Source organism: Juglans regia, chromosome 10 (assembly GCF_001411555.2).
Source record: "Juglans regia cultivar Chandler chromosome 10, Walnut 2.0, whole genome shotgun sequence".
Classification (NCBI taxonomy): domain Eukaryota; kingdom Viridiplantae; phylum Streptophyta; class Magnoliopsida; order Fagales; family Juglandaceae; genus Juglans; species Juglans regia.
In genome coordinates this window covers 274993-294312 of record NC_049910.1, presented here as the reverse complement: position 1 = coordinate 294312, position 19320 = coordinate 274993, and the positions used below count along the sequence as shown (strand labels likewise).

Below are 19320 nucleotides of genomic sequence, written 5' to 3'. Positions count from 1 at the left end.
TTTAGTTATTTGGTAGGTTTCAATTTGTGAGTGTTGATTAGATGGTGGTAGGTTATGGTCTGGTCCCAATGGGGGAAAGTGGTACAATCTTTTATAGAAATGGCCATCATTCTGGTGGGGACACGCAGTTTAGCTATATCTGTATTGGGGTTATTGAATTATGGCAGCACCAGAGTTGAGAGGAAATTTCCTCTAACTATGCAATGCAGGCCTCATTAAGCTCCCCCACCCCACTGCCTCCATAATACCACGACCACCCATTTCTTCTCTTTTTGGGAACGTTCCAGCTAGCCGAGGTTTTTTTTTTTGAAAAAATATGAAGCTACGTAATTTAATTTTTTCCAAATTTCAAAATAATAAGACAATTTAAAATTTTTAATTTTCAAAACAAAATTAAGTTTAAAAATCTCACAAAATAAATTTTAACTTTATAATATTTTTATTTAAGTTTTTTATTTCATTTCTCAAAATTTTATAAAATATCTTAACTCAAATAATTTTTTATAAATTATTTTATTATTATTCATGAATCATCTCATCTTATCTAACTATTCAAAGTTTCATAACATGTTTGCGAAAATACCTAGTGCATTAGATTTTATCATTTTGAAAAAGATATTATTGTAATTTTAAAAAAATTTAAAAATAAAATTGACTAGGTTTGCACATGCAGTCTTCAAATGAGAATTGTACGTAGCATTGCTCTTAATTTTAAACTGAGTTTAACATCTAAATACTAAACTCTCAAATCACTAAACTCATCTCAATTCAAAACTTCTTTACACATGAGACTCACAATCTTTTCAACTCAATACCTCTTTACACGTAGGATCCACAACTTTTTTCAACTTCTTATAAATATCTAAATTCATCTTAACATCCAAATACAACTAAACTTATCTTAAATGGATCCTATAAAACCCACTATATCATTTAAATTTACTATTATTTATAAATAATTTAATTCATCTCAACAACCAAACCGCACTCTTCTGTTTACGATACCTATAAGAAGAAAAATATAAATAGATAAATAGTAAAGGACGATCTTGTGTATATATGTCAACCCAGACAAACAACAACAATCCCCCCCCTCCCTCACAGGACACAGCCCGACGATGAGTTACCAGAAAGCTCCCCAAGAACCCTATCCACCACCAGGTCAGTCGCTCCTTCCATCCCCAATCTCTCTTACTATCAATTCCTCCCTTTTTCTTTTTATATTTGATTTGGTAAACTATTTGATTTTCTCTAGTTTTCGATTCCGATTTCTTTTGATTGAAATTTCACAATTATACGTGCAGGGTATACTTTTCCGTACCCGCCGCCACCGCACCCGGGGTACCCATCAGCGCCACCATACGAAGGGTATCCACCCGCCGCCCCACCGCCGCCTGGGTATCCGGGGTACCCTCAGCCGTTGCCTCAGCCTCCGCCCTATGAAGGTTATCAGGGGTATTTCGGACAAGGCTACCCTCCACCGCCTCCGCCACCAGCTCCGCAATACCAGCACTACCACCACCATTATGAAGACCAGACCGGTTGTGCCTCTTTCTTACAAGGCTGGTATGCAACATACCCATCTTTCACTCTCTTTATCATTTTATTCATCTAACGTGGAATTTGTCAAACTTCATTGAAGATAATGTAAGTTTCCCACTATACTTAACTGAGTTCTAAAGAACGTGGTAAGTTTTCATGTTCAATGAATGGCCTTTATATAACATGTGCCAAGTTGTTGGGACCATGTCTCTTGCACCTACCAAACCATTTCTATTTAACATGCCAGGTTCTAATTGAGAAAAATGCAAATGCGTATAAGTAATAAATTTTACCTTTATATTTGTTTTTTTATTGGCCCCGGGTGTCTGAGAACAAAGATCCAACTAATCTGAGGTTGCAGACCTTCAGTAATGAGTTTCCAGCAGGTTCACCTTGGGAAATTCTGGGTAAAATTCTCCCAGTCCAATGACCCCTGGAAATTGTATGCACCCAAGGGTTCAAACCTTGACATGAAGGGATTATACCACCAAGACCAAGGCTTATAGCACTTGAGCCAATCGCTAGGGGTTTCTTCAACGTTATATTTGTATTCGTCTTTCTCATGTGGTAGCACTAGGATGGGCTGAAACTGAATACTAAGGGCATTAAAAAAATGGCCAATGAAACTTCAATGTGGGAACCAAACCCCCCGGGGAACCAATCCAATCCCACCCGGTGAAGATTGTGACTGAATGGAACATCTGTCTGATTGAAAAGCATTTTTGTAATGAGCAAAAATGGTATGATTGGGGGCTACCACACGTTGGTACTTTCTGCACCCTTGCCTACCATTCTTGCCCGCTGAGTTGGACCAGCCTAGATGTGTCTGCAGAGACCATGGAAGAGTGGTTGATGTGGGGGAACCGTGGGAGTAAGTCCCTTACAATCAAGCTCACACCCTTGGTCGTAGCTTTTTGCCAGTTACAAATTTATTAAAATTGCAATGTTAGTTGGCTTCTCCCTGTCCCAATTAGATCTTCTGAAACAAACAGGCTTGCTATATGCATATATCATTTGGAAAGGTGCTAAAGCTCAGTCTTCTACTTGTATTTCTTTTTGCTTTCATTTGTATGATAATGGAACAACAAATGAGTATTTTTTCTGCATGTGCAGTTTGGCTGCGCTTTGCTGCTGCTGTTTGCTGGAGGAATGCTGTTTTTTTCTTTAATGTCACAACAAATGAGTTGTTTCTTGAGTTGGCTTGGAGCAGTTCGCTATTTTGTTTGATTTTACATAATCTTTGCGGGGGGGTTCTGGGAATGCTTTTTCTTTACGCCTCGTGTGGGATAAGGAGGTTTTATGATGTGGTTTATTGGGGGGCGCTGTGACCTTGTAATCTTATTGTATTTCAACGGGTACTTTCATACTTTCATAAGTAAAATTGTTCTTATTCTTGTGTGATTACATATGGATATCTTTTTATGCGAGGCTTCAGTCATAAACCTATTTAAGCAGGTCATCAAAGTAACTTTTGCAGGCAGTGCTTTTTTATCGAATCCATGCTTTTTGTGGTGCATCCGTTTGATAAACTAATGTGAACTCGCTGATATGTGATTAGTATACTTTTTTATTTTGTTTCCTTGAGTAGATAGTTTGGTTCTTTAGCAGCTTTCTCACCTGAAAAATGGCAGCACAGCTCCACAAGCTACTTGGGAACTTTATACACACACACACACACACACCAAGTAAACATATGTCTGAACATTGGATGTTCAAATCAACGAATTGAAAACGAAGCCGCCATGGACCCATGCTCGGAATTATCTTCGGCGTTCAGAAGAATTTTACTTCAGTATACAATATCAGGATGGAAGTCTTGGGTTGGTTGCAAGCATCTTACCGTGAAAGTATGTAACCATGAGTCGAGTCAAACAGATGAGCTCTCAGATGCAGGAGCAGTAACAAAAAGTTTTCATTTTCGTACAATGAAAATCCAAATTAATGAATTTACCCCAAATTCAAAAGTCAACCAAACATGGTAACACCATCGGCCACTTACAGAAGTCAATTTCGAAACCAACTGCCTCTTGGATTCATCTAAAGCCAGAGATAGCAGTTATTAAATTTGCCAATGCCAGCACAATTCTATTTATAATAACGAAAATTACAAATAGCAAACCTCTTGTACATATAACAATAACATAACGCTAATTCACCATGACGGTCTAAAAGAAGTACTACTTAATAACATGAAAAAATAAAAATAAAAAGGGCACAGCCTATGAGACAGCCCGAATGCACCTACAATGTCCACACAAATTCCGGTGCATCTTTCCTTGGTCCGACCAGTGTCCGATACAGATACATCTTCTCTACTCTCTGCTCATCAGAGCCAATTTCCATCTGATCATGTTCATTTATGATCTCCACATTAAGCCTAGGCATCTCCTTCGCAAGTGTCTTGCAGCCTCCAAGAGTAACTTCACAGGACGACATCCAAAGGGATCGCATTGTTTCATACTTTCCCACGTCCGTTAGAAGTGCCTTGTTACCAAACGGGCTGTCCCTGATCTCAAGCTTGCGAAGCTTCTTGCACCCATTTAACACGTAGAGCATGCCCTTGTCACTGTCCCCAGCAAATGCGACTGAGAGCATTTCAAGCTGCTCAGCATACATCCCAATGTAAAGGAAAACCCAGTCAGTTAGAAGGCCAGATAGCGACAATCGTCGAAGACGCTTGCATGACTGGACAATCGCTCCAAAGCCATTATCTAAAGGCTGCATGGTAACAGGGTCAGGTTTTGTAGGGTCAAGAATGCAGAGTCTGAAGCGGATAAAATTTGGACAGTTCTTGGCTACGGCTATGAGAGCAGCATTTGTCATCTGCTGGCAGAAGTACAGCAATGAATGAAGCTTTGGGCAACCAACAGATATAGCAACCAGGCCATTTTCTGTCACAGCAGCATGCCCGACCCCAAAGGGATCAGATGGGAAAACCCTCAATTCCTGCAACTCTTTACAAGTGGAAGCTACGACTTCTAGTCCCTTATCTCCAATACAATCCAGTATCTGCAGCCATTAATAAAATGAATGTCGGTCGTTAGTTTAAAAGAAGAGAGTAAACTTCAGTTGGACCAGGTTTAAAGATCGTACCCATAGCCGCTGAAGTTTTGCACAGTGCCGAATTAGCTTTACAAGCTCAGAACCATGAATCCCTGCGGCGTAGCTTAGGTTTAAGGAGGTCAAATTCAAGCAGATAGGGTAAATGGCTGGCAGGCAGCGAGGAGCAACCTCCAAAAACCCTGATAAATTCCTAATTGATTTACACTTCAGAATGGTATGCTTGAGTTTATTGTAGGTCTCTGAATCAGGATCATGGACATATGATCCCGTCCCTAAATCCACTAGTTGAGGCGCTCGCATCAATATATTTTGGAGCGTCTCAAGAGGCACCGCACGATTTAACCTCAAACTCCTGAGATTAGGAGATCTTGCCACAAGTCTCTCAAGAGCTGCTAAATTAATTTCTCCTTTGAGGCACGCAAAATTCAGGGAGATGAGTGATGTGCAGCTGTCAGGAAAGCAACTAAGCCAGTGGCCACTATGATCGTCAATTTCATTTTCTTGCAGGTCCAGCTCCCTAAGAAACCTGGATGGAAGAAAACAGAGGAAATATAAAGTTTAGAACCAAACTAATTTCTCAACCAACTCTTTGGATAACTGTTGTAAACATACTATCTCTGATCATCATCAACTCTACAAACCTCCCGCCATAAATTTTTTTTTGGTGCAAGTAACCTCGTGCAGCTTAGGTTCCTTGCATAAGCCACCCCCACCCCCTCCCACAAAACCCTCTCCCCTCCACTTTCTTTCTGTTCCTTCCCCAAAGAAAGGGGAAAATCCGAAAAAATACAGCCCAGTGTATGATCAATAAGACATGAAAACAGACAGCAATCAAAGTTTCAAAACCTATAAATCATACCACTGTTAAAGGTCACTTCTCAGAAACTTAATTATAATCCAAAACAAGGAATAATATATTGATTATATCCAAGGAAACACTCCAATTGACGGACAAAAATCTCAAAAGAGAGCAGTTCAAATTAACCACTTAAAGGCAGGACACCTGCCCATATAAACAAAGAGAAGTTTGAACAATAATGGAACATACGTATAGTCAATGCGGAGTCCACCTCACAATGAATACATCCAATAGAAGTAAAAAAGGAACAAGGCTGGATCACAGACTTCAAAAATCACAAAAAGCAACCAAAAATTTAGTACGGAAGTACTTTAACTTCTTTAGTTTAACTCCTAGCCAAAATAACAATTACCATTAACTCAGCAACAAGCAAACACCATGATGCAAAAGATGTCCAAGAAAAGCTCATAAAAGAAAACTTCCTAAAAACAAAAACGACCGCCTCAATAACAAAATAGGACATTCTTGTTCAGTCCAATAAAAGCGATTTCTAAGCACACTTGATGAAGTAACCAAAATAAACTTCCAAACTCGGTAAAAAAAGAACAGTCAAAGAAACCCATTTATAACAACTCAATACCTACAAACAAAATTTAAAAAAGAAAACAATAATAATAATAAGAATATTGCATAACAATAATCAGGATGATGAGGATAAAAAAAATTCTTCATTACCTACAGTTAGCAGCTATAGCTGCAAGGCCAACGGTGGTGAACCCTTCACAGCTAACAAGCACTAAAGACTTAAAATTCGCGAAAGACCGCGAAAGAAGCTCGAGGCTCTCATCCGAGACCACCATTCTCTTCAGTCTAAGCTCTTCCAAGCCAATCCTACTATTTGACAAGGCCTCGATCCAAGGTTGCACATAGCCTCCCCAGTCATGCGGCACCAAGTTGAAGTCTGCAAAATGAGGCTTCCCCTTCAAAGTTAGCGACTTGAGACCCGGAAACCTCGCGATCAGTATCTGGGGACTGAGTGCATAGCAGTTTCCGACGAACACTCTCTGCCTACTAAGCCTTTCTACTCTATGCCATAATCTGCACACCAGAGATACCGCGTTGCGGTCCCTATGCGATGCTACGAAATCGAACACGTGCTCTAAAACCTCGTCCGGAAAATAGTTCATCTCCGTCTAACATCCAACCCAAGACGCACAATTTTCCTGGAAAATATACAACCTCCGGGGGAAAACACTAATTCCCGGGGAAATTGGAGAGATTCAGGTAGATCCCGTTGCAAAAGTGGTGAGATCTACGTGAAAGAGAGCGGATCTGAAGTGGTTATAACCGGAGATTTCCTCACATAGCATAGCTTAGATCTGAAAACATAGAGAGAGAGAGAGAGAGAGAGAGAGAGAGAGAGAGAAGAAAAGAGATCAAATTTTGTGGAGAAAAAAGTGGGAGAGCAGATAAAGGAAAATGCTGTCTGGGTGATGATCTATGAAATCAAGCAAGTGATGATTACAACGACGCGAAAAATAAAAGTAAATACAACGAGTTTAAAAAAAGAAAACGTTGTAAAACAGATCAAAATTCGCAGATAATAAGAATCTGAAATTCCCCCATCATTTCGATAAATAGAAATGAATCTAAGAACAAGGAAAGGCAGCCTCTCTCTCTCTCCCCCTCCCACGCACAGCACTCACCCACACAGTCTGACGTTCATAGAGAGACAGCCTCGTGTTAAAGCTCAGCTCAGCTGAACTCAAGAGCCAGTGGACCGGAAGGAGCCAGAGAAGGCCTTGAGCTAACTAACCATGGTTAGAGTTTTGAGGGAGTAGTCAACCGTGGTTGAATTTTTTTTTTTTTTTTGGGTTCAGATCGAACGGTCGTTAATTGGATCGATGGGGAGATTAAGGGAATCTGGAGCGTCGAGGGGAATAACATGCATGTGTCCTTATCACTGGTATCGAAGAGAGAGAGAGAGAGAGAGAGAGAGAGGAGGAGCAGCAGCGGGCCCACTTTGGGTTGGGCCAAAGTGTTACTGTTACCAAAGAGATCAGTAGTAATGGTCTGTCAGATAAATGGCTCTGGTTTTCAATCAAATTTACCAAAAGTACCAATGGGAAGAAGAAGACAAGCGAGTAAGAGATACTCGCCGCTCCTTGTACAGACATCTCCATGTGAGGAAGGTTAAATGAATGGCTCTACTGTGACAGCTGTGCGTCAGAAAAAGCGAGTGCTTCTATTTACTACTCTCGAGTCAGAACTCCTTTATCTATTTATTTAATTTTTTTTTTTTATGATTTTGTTAAAATATGGATTGTACACCATCTCTCTGTAATCTGACATCAGTGTGTGTATCGTCTAGCGAGTACTCCAGCGAGGAGTAGTAGCAGTAGATAAGTGAATCATTGGTGTTTGTTTTCAATATTATTGAGAGATTAAAAGACAGCTTTTGTGAAGACGAGACTTATGGACCTAAATTATAAGTGGCATTACTCATTGCTTAGGGTATGATTTTGTGTAGTCGTTCTTTTATATATATATATATATATAAAATTTTACGCATCATTTTTATATCACACATTATATATAATTTTTTATTTTTTTATTTTTTTTAACATGTAATGTATAGATAGTAAGTAGAAGAATTTAATTAATTTATAAAGAAAACAATTATAAAAAATTTAAAAGAATTTAAAAAAAATAAAAATTAGTGTAATATTAAGAGATAATAAATAGTTAAGTTATATATATATATATATATATATATAATGGTCGGCCGGTCCTTGGTTGCATCACGTACCTTTTTTCCTCAACTTATCCGGTCCTTCAATCATGAGGATGAAACTCTTAAGGTGGCTTTTCATTTTTGGGGGTGGTTTGGTTTTGGGAATCATACATCAATAATTATTCATTACTGTATTATTGTACTCATGTTTATATGTTTGTTGACTATGATTCCAAGTTTTTATTGCTCCCGCGTGGCTGATTATTATGTGAGGCTCCTTCAAAAACACTTTTACGTAGGTTTTATTAGAGTTAATGTAATTAACAATAAATACTTTCTTTTTCTTTTCTTTTTATAATAAGACGAAAGTTCCATTAATAATGTGTATATATATATATATACCTATGTATATATCTAGCTTCGATCGATCTTATTGGAAATCCAGAGCTTGAGGTCGGAGAATCGATTGATCCAGGCCAGGATCAGAACAGACATCATGACCATCACCATATATAATTAACAAGTAGTAATTAATTAATATATATCCTAGCTAGCTTTGACCATGAATATCTCTTACCACCTTATAACTTATTCCAAGGATTATTGATCATCCATTCCAAAACTACTACGACTTAATTTGAAGGAGTACTACTGCAAATTACTTAGCAATATATTAATGGATCGAGATCAGGAGTAGTTGATGCAGCATCATGTCTAGTTTAGCTAGTAAAAGAGCTCTATTTAAAAGCCCCCCATCGCCGGCTTTAATATTAAGACAATTTAAAAAAAAAATTAATTGGTGTAATTAATTAGTAATTGTTACATCATCAGCTGCAAAAAAGATGTCATGATCTGCTAACCCATAGAATTATGAAGAAAAGCAAAACAACCTCATCTCATCGCTTTCATTAATCACGATTGCACTTGAGTACTTAAGATTTTACTTTACCGATCATGGATGATAGAATTTAGGTGCTAGCTAGCTATATATTGCTCCTACACGTACGCGGCATAATTTCCTGCGTGCGGATTACCAAAGCTAGCCCACAAGCCAAAGATCGGATCAATTCCCATAGATAAGTATCAAAATTAAGGTACTACTACTTTTGAGATTCCATTATATTGCCAAAAGCCAAACAAATGCATTCAAAGGACCATCTAGCTAGCCAGCCAGGAAGGGGGGAAAAAAGGTTACTGCTCTCATCGATCCTTCGACTTCCATGCATGCATGCGTGGTAGACATAAATTATAATAAATCAAGAGACTAGATTCAATTAGCAGCAGCTAGCACTGATACGCGCGTAGTACGTACTGCGCGCAAGTAAATTATCGTTAATTAATATTACCTTTTGCTAATTATTAATGGTTTATAATTCATTTGATCAATTATATATGTAAGGATATTTTCCCACCCCGGCAGCCCGTGTGATAGGAGACCACAAGAGGCCCAATCCAGCGCAAGGAACTTTCGATGAGAGAGGCCCTTGCCCCTCCTTGGAATACCCGGCCCACAAGTGAAACCAACACTCGATAGGAGAACTAAGATAAAGGATAGAACGGCCCGGGCCTAGGTGATGGCCTCGGAGGCCCGGGGGGGAAAGGAAAAGTTGTGTACACGAAGCGTGGGAGCTCTGAGCGAGAAGGCCTGTGACTTTTAACGGCCGACAAACCCAACCCCCAATATCAGAAGTTGCCACTACCACCTCTAGATGATCGATGGCAAGAAGGACAAGGAAGAACATGATGTCAAGGCAGAAGCCCGCTGCATTTAATGACTGGCGAAGTTAACACGCCACGACAATAAGGGGTATAGATCCGTCCGGGTGGCCACGATCAGGCATGACCCACATGTCACCTGACAAAACGTTGGAATGACAAATATACAATCCAAGTATGAAGTGGCATGACCATGACTAACAAAGCAAGGGATCATCCGCCGTCAAGGCCACGTATGAGGCACCAACATGCTACTGCTGATAGGTACTTAAGACCACACCACCAGGTATACATAATCCGTCCAAGTAGGGCTAAGCAAAAATTCAAAAATTTGACTCCAACTTCGACTCCTCTCCGACTTCGACAAATCGATGTCGGAGTTGGTTTTTTTTTTTCTCCTGGGAAGTCGAAGTCGGAGTCAAAGGTGTTGGTGGACCGACTCCAACTCCGACCCGATCCGACACCAACTTTGCCCTCCAACTCCGACTCCACCTCCGGTATTATATATATTTTATAAAAATATGTGTTTTTCTATATATTAATCATATAAATTTTATATAACTATGTCCTATATAGTTAGTTACACTCAATAATATACTAGCATAAGCTAATTATTATTTATAGTATAATATATATTGACTAAATTGACTAATAATAGTTTAGTATATGTAAATATCATACTATTACAATATTACTTCCATGAAACACTAAATTACTAATGTATAAATATAATAACATCAACATGTAATACTAATTATAAACACTAAAATGCATAATAAGATGTAATACTAATGGATAAACAATAATCTATAAATTTATAATAACATATAATACTAATGTATAATAACTAAAGTATTAATCATATAAATTTTATATAACAATAACTTATATAGTTAATTAAATTCATTAATATATATTATCATGTGCTAATTATTATAAAAATAATATATTTATACTACAATATATATAGACTAAATTGACTAATAAGAATTTAGTGTATATAAATATCATACCATTACAATATTACTACTATGTAACATTAAATTACTAATGTATAAATATAATAACATGTAATACTAATGCATAATTAAATATAAAGGTCCAAACCCAAATTGTTAGAACGGTGTCTAAAGTGTACGAAATACGAAATTAACAATATATATCTTTGGTGTTACATTTATATAGCCTTTGATTTATTTGATTATTTTTGTACGTTCTCTTATCTCTACATATACCAAATTAGATCTAAATAAGAAAAGTTCGGCTGGCCATTCAATAATCTTGATCACCAAACACCGACGTGTACACACACAGATATATATATATATATAGATATATATATATATATATACACACTAGTAGTGGGGCAATGTGCGAGGCACATTTGCCCGGTTGAATGAAAAACAAGTATAAAACTTATGATTGATTGGATCCTAGAAAAAGTTAAAAATAATTAAACGACAGTAATATCTAAAATTTGCTTTTCATTACGTTTTCTTCAGTTTTCATAGCAACCAAACAAGAAACAAAACGACACTTAAGATCAAACCCAATATGCTGATCAGGGAAGGAAAACCAAAAAATGAGAAGAACTACTTCAGCCTAAACATATGTCAATTATAAGAATCCGAATGGGGTCCATTGTGAGGCAGAGCTGAAATCGAGCTCAGAAGGGCCAACACCAAGAATGAAGAAAACCCAGGAACCAAGATTGCCCTCATTGCAATAGCAAATCTTCCTCTTTGTCTCTCCCTGAGACGAACAGAGCCCATTCCCAAGATTGTTAAGAAACCCATCATTTCAACGCTATCTTAGTCTCCACATGCTTGCATAAAAAAGTTTCACACCATCATGCACAATATAAATTACAAAGAAAATTGAAAGCAAATAAAATAAACCGACTTGTAGAGAAAGAGAGACCTTTTGGGTTTCGTAAAGTGCAAGAAAACAAGAAATGATCGTTGAACTTCAGAAGAATCTGTGAAAGAGAGGAACACAATAGAAATCAACTATTTCAGACTAAAATCTAAAAGATACCATGAAGAGAGGCCATAAATATGTGAAAATCTAACCCTACTGTGAAAGATCAAACTCAACAGAACATAAAGTAGAGTAGTCAGGGGCTTAACCAGAAAGTAGAATACAAGAGTTAGGGGCACAACTGTAATTATAGTAGATCACACAGGGGCATAAGCAGCTCAAAAAGTGTCAAACAAAAAGACTATGCATTACTGTTAATAAGGAGATAGCTACTTTTAATATATAATAATAATAATAATAATAACATCATGAGCTGGGGAAAAAAAAAAAAGAAATGTACGTACGACGTTTAGTTAGCCACTAGATTATTCTTTTGTGGTATAAGATAATTGTACCCAAGACCCAGTAGTTTAGGCTGCGTTTGGTTCTTTGACCTGGGTTCAGATTTAGACATCTTCTAATATTTAAACACTTAACTCTTAAATTATTAAAATCATCTCAACTCAAAATCTCTTTACATGTAGGACTCACAATCTTTTTCAACTCAATACATTTTTACACGTGGAACCCACAACCTTTTTCAACTTCTCATAAACATATCTAAACTCATTTTAACATCCAAACATATCTAAACTCATCTTAAGTGGGCCCCACATAACTCACTCCATCATTTCAACTCAATACTATTCATAGATAACTCAATTCAGCTCAACATTCAAACGCAGTCTTAAGTGTTTATCTTTAAATAATGCTACTATGTCTCTTCAATTTGATCCCTCATTTTGATCACTCATATATTTTTTTTAACAATTATGGAAGTGACTATTAGTATATTTGTGTTTTATTTTTATTATTTTAAAAATATTTAAATATATTTAAAAAAATGTTTGAAATAAAAAAAAAATATATATATATAATTTGTATTAGGCTGCACAATGAGCAGCAAACGGCAGAATAACACTGCTCTTTATATTTTAGTTGCGTAATTAATTCCTAATCATGCATCACTTTGACCAAATGCCATACGTTAATTTTATCGACCTTTTCCTAGCTACAATATATATATATATATATATATATAAATATATATATGTGTGTATAAGATCAAAATATCAATCCTTCGGAATTTCATTGTCCAAATTATTGGTCTATGTATGGCTTCTTTATTATATATAGTATAGATATAGGTCAACAATGCCAGCACATACATGAACATCATGAAGTAGGTTGGGATTGTTTGTATTGTTCAAATTCATTATAATTAATTAGTAGGTCTCCCATTCCCTCGAGGCCAGTACGTCTTCATCATGACACATTAATTTGGTTCATGTCTTTTGTCTTTTGCAGCATGTACGTGTACGGCCCTGATCATCTGGTCAATATGGCAGCATAATATATGCCATTTAATTTGTTCTCAATTAGGTGCATGCAATATGCATGCATGCCGACACCCAAATTAACAAACTAATTAATAAATAAGCCCCCAAGAGTTCATAAATACGTACGTACGCACGACCTCTCCATTTTTCTTTTCCAAATTGGGGACGAAAAATGTGTACTTGCCTGCAGGAAAAATAAGAAGATCGAATAAAGAGATCAGATTGATGCATGCGCTTTCTGCATGTTAGATTTAATTTATATACGTTTGGCCGGCGTACGTATAATTATATATTAATTAATTCCACGTGAATCGTTTGGGGCGCAAGTAGTACTACTACTGCATGTGTACGTACGTGTTGATCATCAACTCCATATATATATATATATATATATATATATATATAGTGTGACAGCTTCCATTAATGGAGATCATGATCAAGATCATCAGTCTCCATGCATATTGTGCCGATCGAACTTAATTTAATGGCTAAAGCACAAACATCAAATCGTACTATTCCAAACTTGATCTTTAGAACGGATTAACCCAATTTCCCGCAACATATATCCAGCTAGCTTTGAGGCATGCTGCATTAATATGCATGCTTCCTTCCTTGCAATACATGCATAACCCAATAATTAATAACTTCGCGCTATGGTTTTTTCAGGCACGTACGTACTCATGTAGTACTAGTACTGCTACCATGGGTCCAATTAATTAGTACTATATTATGCTGCCATATTGACTACAATATGGCATATAATAATAATTTTTCATAATGGGCATTATTGTAAGATTGATTCCCCCCTTAATTACAAGGGGAGAAAAAAAAACAAAAAACATTCTCACAAGGATTCTGTGATGAAAACATTCAAACAATTAATCAACAATTCTTCTACGAGCAGGTAAGTTGGCATAGGAATTGCGCACGAATAAGTCTTTACGTCACGTCACGTACAACTAAAAAATAAACACTCAAATAAAAGCTCTTGAGTCTTACATTTGTGTTGCTCTTTGGACATCGAAAGCTCAAGGCCAAAAATCACAGAGAAAATTGCACGGTTAAAATGAAATTCAGTCAACTTACTAACAAAGACCCAAAATTTCAAACTTAGAATACAAACCCAGAAGAATAAGACCTCGAATAAATTACTAGAAATAGCCGGTGAGAGCACACCATCTCCAATCACCATACAAGCACCAACCAAAGCCAGAACAAGCAAAAATCTCTGCAAAACCTGGTGCTTCTCTAACGTAGACTTCAAACTCGACCCAAAACCGGTCTCTGGGGCCAAACCAACTTTGTCCTTTTCATGTTCCGATGGCTCCTCGTCTGCCAACTGACAATTGGGCAATGAGCTGACTCGGGCGTGTCAACAAAGCAACGAGTACAGCGCAAACGTGCCTCCCTCACCATTATCGTCAGCTCTAAAACACAATAAACATGTATTTCAGCAAGGGAACCAAAGTGAGGGTCTAGAACACAGAGGACAACACGCCATAAATTTCTTCATTGCCATCCGAGTGTTCGATATCTTCAGCAAATGTGTTTCCATGACTCTTTCTGCAACAAAAACAACAATTCGTTCACAAAACTTAACTGGGTTTCTCTCGAAAAATCACAGTAAAAAAAATTAATGCATGTTTATGAATATTCCCAGCTCACCTTAACATGGTTTTGATAAACTCCAGATCCCGGATCCATGGTTGATGAACTTAGAAATTGAGGAAATTCATTATTTACTGTGACGTTCAAAGATTCAAGGAAGACCCATTTGCCAAAAATGCAATTATCAATTTATATTTGACGGAAAAATATGATTCTTCAACAAATGAGGCGACTTTCCAGATCAACAATGAATTGTAGAGATTGAAAGCAATATTTCCAGTAAGAAGTAGAAGGAATTCAAGGACAACCCAGTTACGAAACCTCCCTTCCCCAGTTTCGTGCTCTTCGAAGCTGAATGGATTGTTCGTGCGAAATGCATCATTTTATTTTCCACGTAGATGTTCCTACGCGATTCTTGCTCAAAGTCACCTGCGGATACCATTTTCCATTAATCAATATGCTCGTTTCAGAATATACCCTTCATCTTCCTACGTACCATGATTCTCAACATCAATGAATTGAAACCTTTTTCTTTCTGAAATGTGTTACACAACTCACTCCCCAATTTTCCGCACATGAAGATGAATTTCTAAAAAAATAAATTCCCCCTATGTTCTTTTCTTTGCCGCCATAAACCTATGCTGCTCAGCCTTGCAGGTATGTTGATGTTCTCAAATTTGCCATTGTCGCAAAATAACTTCTATTCCTCGCAAACCAAAGCTTGGCAACTTGATGAGCCTGAAATCCATGGACTTGTTGAATAACTTGTTTAAGAGCGAGATTCCAGCGTCATTTATCGAGCTAAAGAACTTGACACTTTTGGAGGTGTTGAAGACTTGCCAAAGCTGAGTTTAGAAATAGGCTTCACGGCTAGAGGTGTTGCAGTTGTGGGAGAACAACTTTACTGAGCACATTCCGCAGGGGCGGCTACTGGCTAGGGTATGAGAACAAAGTATGCTTTTATACTCAAAAAGTTTGGATGGGTAGACACGCAAAATACGAACCCGCTATTTGCTGGGTTAGAGACCCGCTCAGATAATAACCCGATAAAAGTCGATTTGGGTCGAGTGACTCTCATCGGATGCCACGAGTGATCGGGTTACATGTACAGCCCTAGCTGAATCCACAGCCTAGGGGTAAATGATATATATATATATATATATATATATGTTGTTGTTTTTTGTATTATATGGCCGGCATGCCATGCCAATTAAGGACCATGATCAAATCCTTGAAGCCCTTAATTATCATCTATGAAGAATAGCTTATAAGAGCATACCCCACCTACCTAGCTAATTAATTAATTGTGTGCCACATACAAGTAGTTTTTCCTTCTACTTTTAATTAACGGTAGCTTAGAGCCCAAAATTTCCCCGTCCAATCATGTTTTCTTATTCACATTTCTTTTTCCTAGCCATATATATATATATATATATATATATATATATATATGCAATAATTCCGTTTATTAAATTCATCTCTAAAGTGGACCAAGCATCACAATATCGAGGAGTATGGCCGGTGGCGGCCATGTGATGGTGGGGTATCTCTAAAGTAAAATTTTACTTTGTTAGCAGTAGCTTGCAGCTACCTAGCACATTATATAACATATACATATATAGGGTTCAACTTCAACTATCACATATATCTTCTTAATACTTAAAAGCATATATAAAGATGAACAGTAGTGAATAGTAGCACCCTTTTCTTTTTCTCGTTGCTTTTTCTGATTGCCTTCTCAAATTTAGTTCCAATTTTAGTCTTCTTCTTCGTTCAGTTAGCATGATTTATACACTTAAAATATCTAATCCTTACATACAACAGATACATATAAAATATCTGATCTTTACATATAACAGATGAAATATCTGATCTACACACATAGAATTCAAATTTACAGAACAATTCTCAAACTCAACTCAACTCGAGGAAGAAAAAAATTTCCCGTGCTCTTGAGATTTCTTCTCGCCGTTGGTACGCAGTTCTCTTCTAATTTCACTTCTAACTTGTGCATCTTGTTTTTCTTTTTCTGTTTCTCGCATGTTTTTTTTCTGTTTCTCCGTGTGCGTTGCCGTGGGGGAGACGGAGGGCTGCGCGTGGGGGAGTCCGAAGGTGGGTGCGATGGTCGCCGCCTTGAGGGGGACTCCTCGGTGGTGGTCGTGAGGTTCGGTGGCCACGTACGGCGGTGTAACATCAAACAAATGGGTGAAACCCATTTCCGTTCGGTTTCCGTGAGGGAGACGGAGGGCTATGCGTGGCGGACTTCGAAGGTGGGTGGGATGGTCACCGCCTTGAGGGGGACTCCTCGGTGGTGGTCGTGACCTTCGGTGGCCGCGTACGGCGGCGCAAAATCACATAAATGGGAGAAACCCATTTCGGTTCTCTTTCCACGGAGGAGATCCATGGCTGCGCGTGGGGAACATTGGTGGTGCCAGGGATGCTCGTCGGCGTGAGGGGAACACGCCGGTGTTGGCGGTGATCATGGCCGGGGCTCGACGGCACCGGGCTGCGCTGGAGGAGAACCAGCCGTGCTGCCGAATCGCCTAGGAGAGAGAGAGAGTTTAGGAAGAAAATTTTTTTCCTACAAAATCACTTAAAAAACTATTTATATGTTCTATTATTCTACAATTTCCCATCTGAAAATATTAAATAATAGTAAATTTCTTTTTTCTTTACAACTTTATTTTTGTTCTTACTAGAATATTACATTGTTGAATTTTTTACATAGGTTAAGCTCCGTGAAGTTGAAAGTGGAAACAAGATATCCCAACAACTAGCTACTTATAAAAGTATCAAAAGTATGGATCCTTTAACTTTTTAGTTTCCTACTGTAAATTAATAACTGAAATAATTTATTTTGCTTCTCTGATTTTAGAATCTTTTAAGTCAATTATTTAACGTCATTTATTCAATAATTATTCTGTATGAACTTTGAGCTGTTTTAAATTATAATTTCGAATTAGTTTAAAAATAATACTACGTTTTAAGAACATTTTTCTTGATATCTTCCACTATAAATCATCTAGAATCTTTTGCAAATGTAGCAACTTTTATATAACTAATTGATAAAATAGAGTACATACTTATTAAAAATAATATTGTATATAAACTTATACTCTAAAAGATGCTTGAAAAATAAAATAAAATAAAAATTTTGAGAATATTAATAAGAAAGTTTGTAAATAATAGAAATGTAGTTTTGGATTAAATAATTATTGGATTTTAAAAAATGAGAAACAGTTGAATAAAAAATATTATAAATTTAAAATATTTTTAAATTATAATTCTGTAATTATACCTCTTTTATTATTATTTTACTACTAAGCAATTTTTTTTCCCTTTTACTATTTATATCTGAATTAAAAATCTCAGAATTTATTATTATTACATAATATATAATAAAATTAATTGAATCAATCAATATAATCATATAATTTAAAAATAAATTTAATTTTATAAAATTTAACATTCTTTTGCTCTTTGAGTTCATTTTTATCATCAAACAATATCAATTTCTTAAAGTTGTGAACTTATAAACTAACATTCCGACATAATTAAATGTTATATCTTATTAGTTATATATGCATGTTTATAAAAAAAAAAAAAAATTAAATTGCTATAAAATTACTCATAAAATTTTATCGACAAATTTAGTTCTATATGTAAATACTTACATCAATATTTACAATTTTACCCATATAATTATACGTAATCAATTACTAAAATGTTGAAATTTTTAAAAATCGAAAATTTAATTAAAGAATTTGATAAAATAGAATACACATTCAATAAAAATAATATTGTGCATAAACTTGTATTTTAAAAGATGCTTGAAGAACAAAATGAAATAAATTCTCTTCTTCTACACTAGATGTTTATATTTTAGAATAATCTAATACAGGGCAAACGTGCATCGCACGTAAATTCACTGCTAGTATATATATACATGTTTACAACTTATATATATATATGTGTGTATATATATATATATATATATATATATATATATATATATATATGCATGGGAGCTGTACGTACAGATCATGAGGTAGCCATGCATGCGAGCCGTTTTAGCTAGCAGTACCTTATAAATTAATTTGAAGCGGAAGCAGCTAGCTTCAATTCGGCCTGGGTAGGTAGCTGAGCTGGGTCTACACCCCGAAATAAAAAGCATACCAAGACAACGACGGAGAGAATTATAAAAAAAAAAAGAAAAAAAAATGGACGTGAAGATCGATTTAACGAGTCAATGTTGCTAGCTAGCTGTCTTATAATAAAGAAATTAATTTTAAGCCAGGTACTACTGCTACTGTTCATCAAAATAAATCGAGTATCAATAAAATAAATATTTGTGACGAAAATAGATTTATTTTAATAAAAAATAAATAATTTATGTAGCAAATAAATAATTTTGTTAAAAATAGAAAAAGTGAATCTGGCCGTATGTATCATGGCGGCCTTAATTATATCCAATGGGAACAACAAATCATGCGTAGTGT

The 19320-nt window shown here is 36.4% G+C and overlaps 2 protein-coding genes across 3 annotated transcripts; one reads left to right on the top strand and one right to left on the bottom strand.

Moving 5' to 3' along the window:
- Positions 1–1029: 1029 nt before the first annotated feature.
- Positions 1030–2969, top strand: LOC109001864 (cysteine-rich and transmembrane domain-containing protein WIH1). Its single transcript, XM_018979343.1, has 3 exons — positions 1030–1161; positions 1305–1566; positions 2656–2969. The coding sequence occupies exons 1-3, from the start codon at positions 1119–1121 to the stop codon at positions 2708–2710; spliced, it is 360 nt and encodes a 119-aa protein (XP_018834888.1). The 5' UTR covers positions 1030–1118; the 3' UTR covers positions 2711–2969.
- A 482-nt stretch (positions 2970–3451) lies between these two features.
- Positions 3452–7212, bottom strand: LOC109001862 (protein AUXIN SIGNALING F-BOX 2-like). Of its 2 annotated transcripts, XM_018979340.2 has the most exons (4): positions 7111–7212; positions 6140–6783; positions 4636–5131; positions 3452–4551 (listed from the first exon to the last, which is right to left on the bottom strand). In XM_018979340.2, exons 2-4 carry the CDS (start codon positions 6589–6591, stop codon positions 3784–3786), a joined length of 1716 nt encoding a protein of 571 aa, XP_018834885.1. In that variant the 5' UTR covers positions 6592–6783; positions 7111–7212; the 3' UTR covers positions 3452–3783. The 2 variants fall into 2 exon arrangements, with proteins under 2 accessions (XP_018834885.1, XP_018834884.1); XM_018979339.2 differs by having other exon boundaries at positions 6140–7153.
- Between the last annotated feature and the right edge of the window lie 12108 nt (positions 7213–19320).

What these genes read in the sequence shown, in the direction of transcription:
- LOC109001864 (XM_018979343.1), top strand. Translation starts at nt 1,119, where the DNA reads ATGAGTTACCAGAAAGCTCCCCAAGAACCCTATCCACCACCAG. An exon ending in AGAACCCTATCCACCACCAG is followed by an intron (nt 1,162 to 1,304) that starts GTCAGTCGCTCC and finishes TTATACGTGCAG; the next exon opens with GGTATACTTTTCCGTACCCG. An exon ending in GCCTCTTTCTTACAAGGCTG is followed by an intron (nt 1,567 to 2,655) that starts GTATGCAACATA and finishes CTGCATGTGCAG; the next exon opens with TTTGGCTGCGCTTTGCTGCT.
- LOC109001862 (XM_018979340.2), bottom strand. Translation starts at nt 6,591, where the DNA reads ATGAACTATTTTCCGGACGAGGTTTTAGAGCACGTGTTCGATTTCGTA. An exon ending in GCTATAGCTGCTAACTGTAG is followed by an intron (nt 5,132 to 6,139) that starts GTAATGAAGAAT and finishes TCTTCCATCCAG; the next exon opens with GTTTCTTAGGGAGCTGGACC. An exon ending in CAAAACTTCAGCGGCTATGG is followed by an intron (nt 4,552 to 4,635) that starts GTACGATCTTTA and finishes TAATGGCTGCAG; the next exon opens with ATACTGGATTGTATTGGAGA.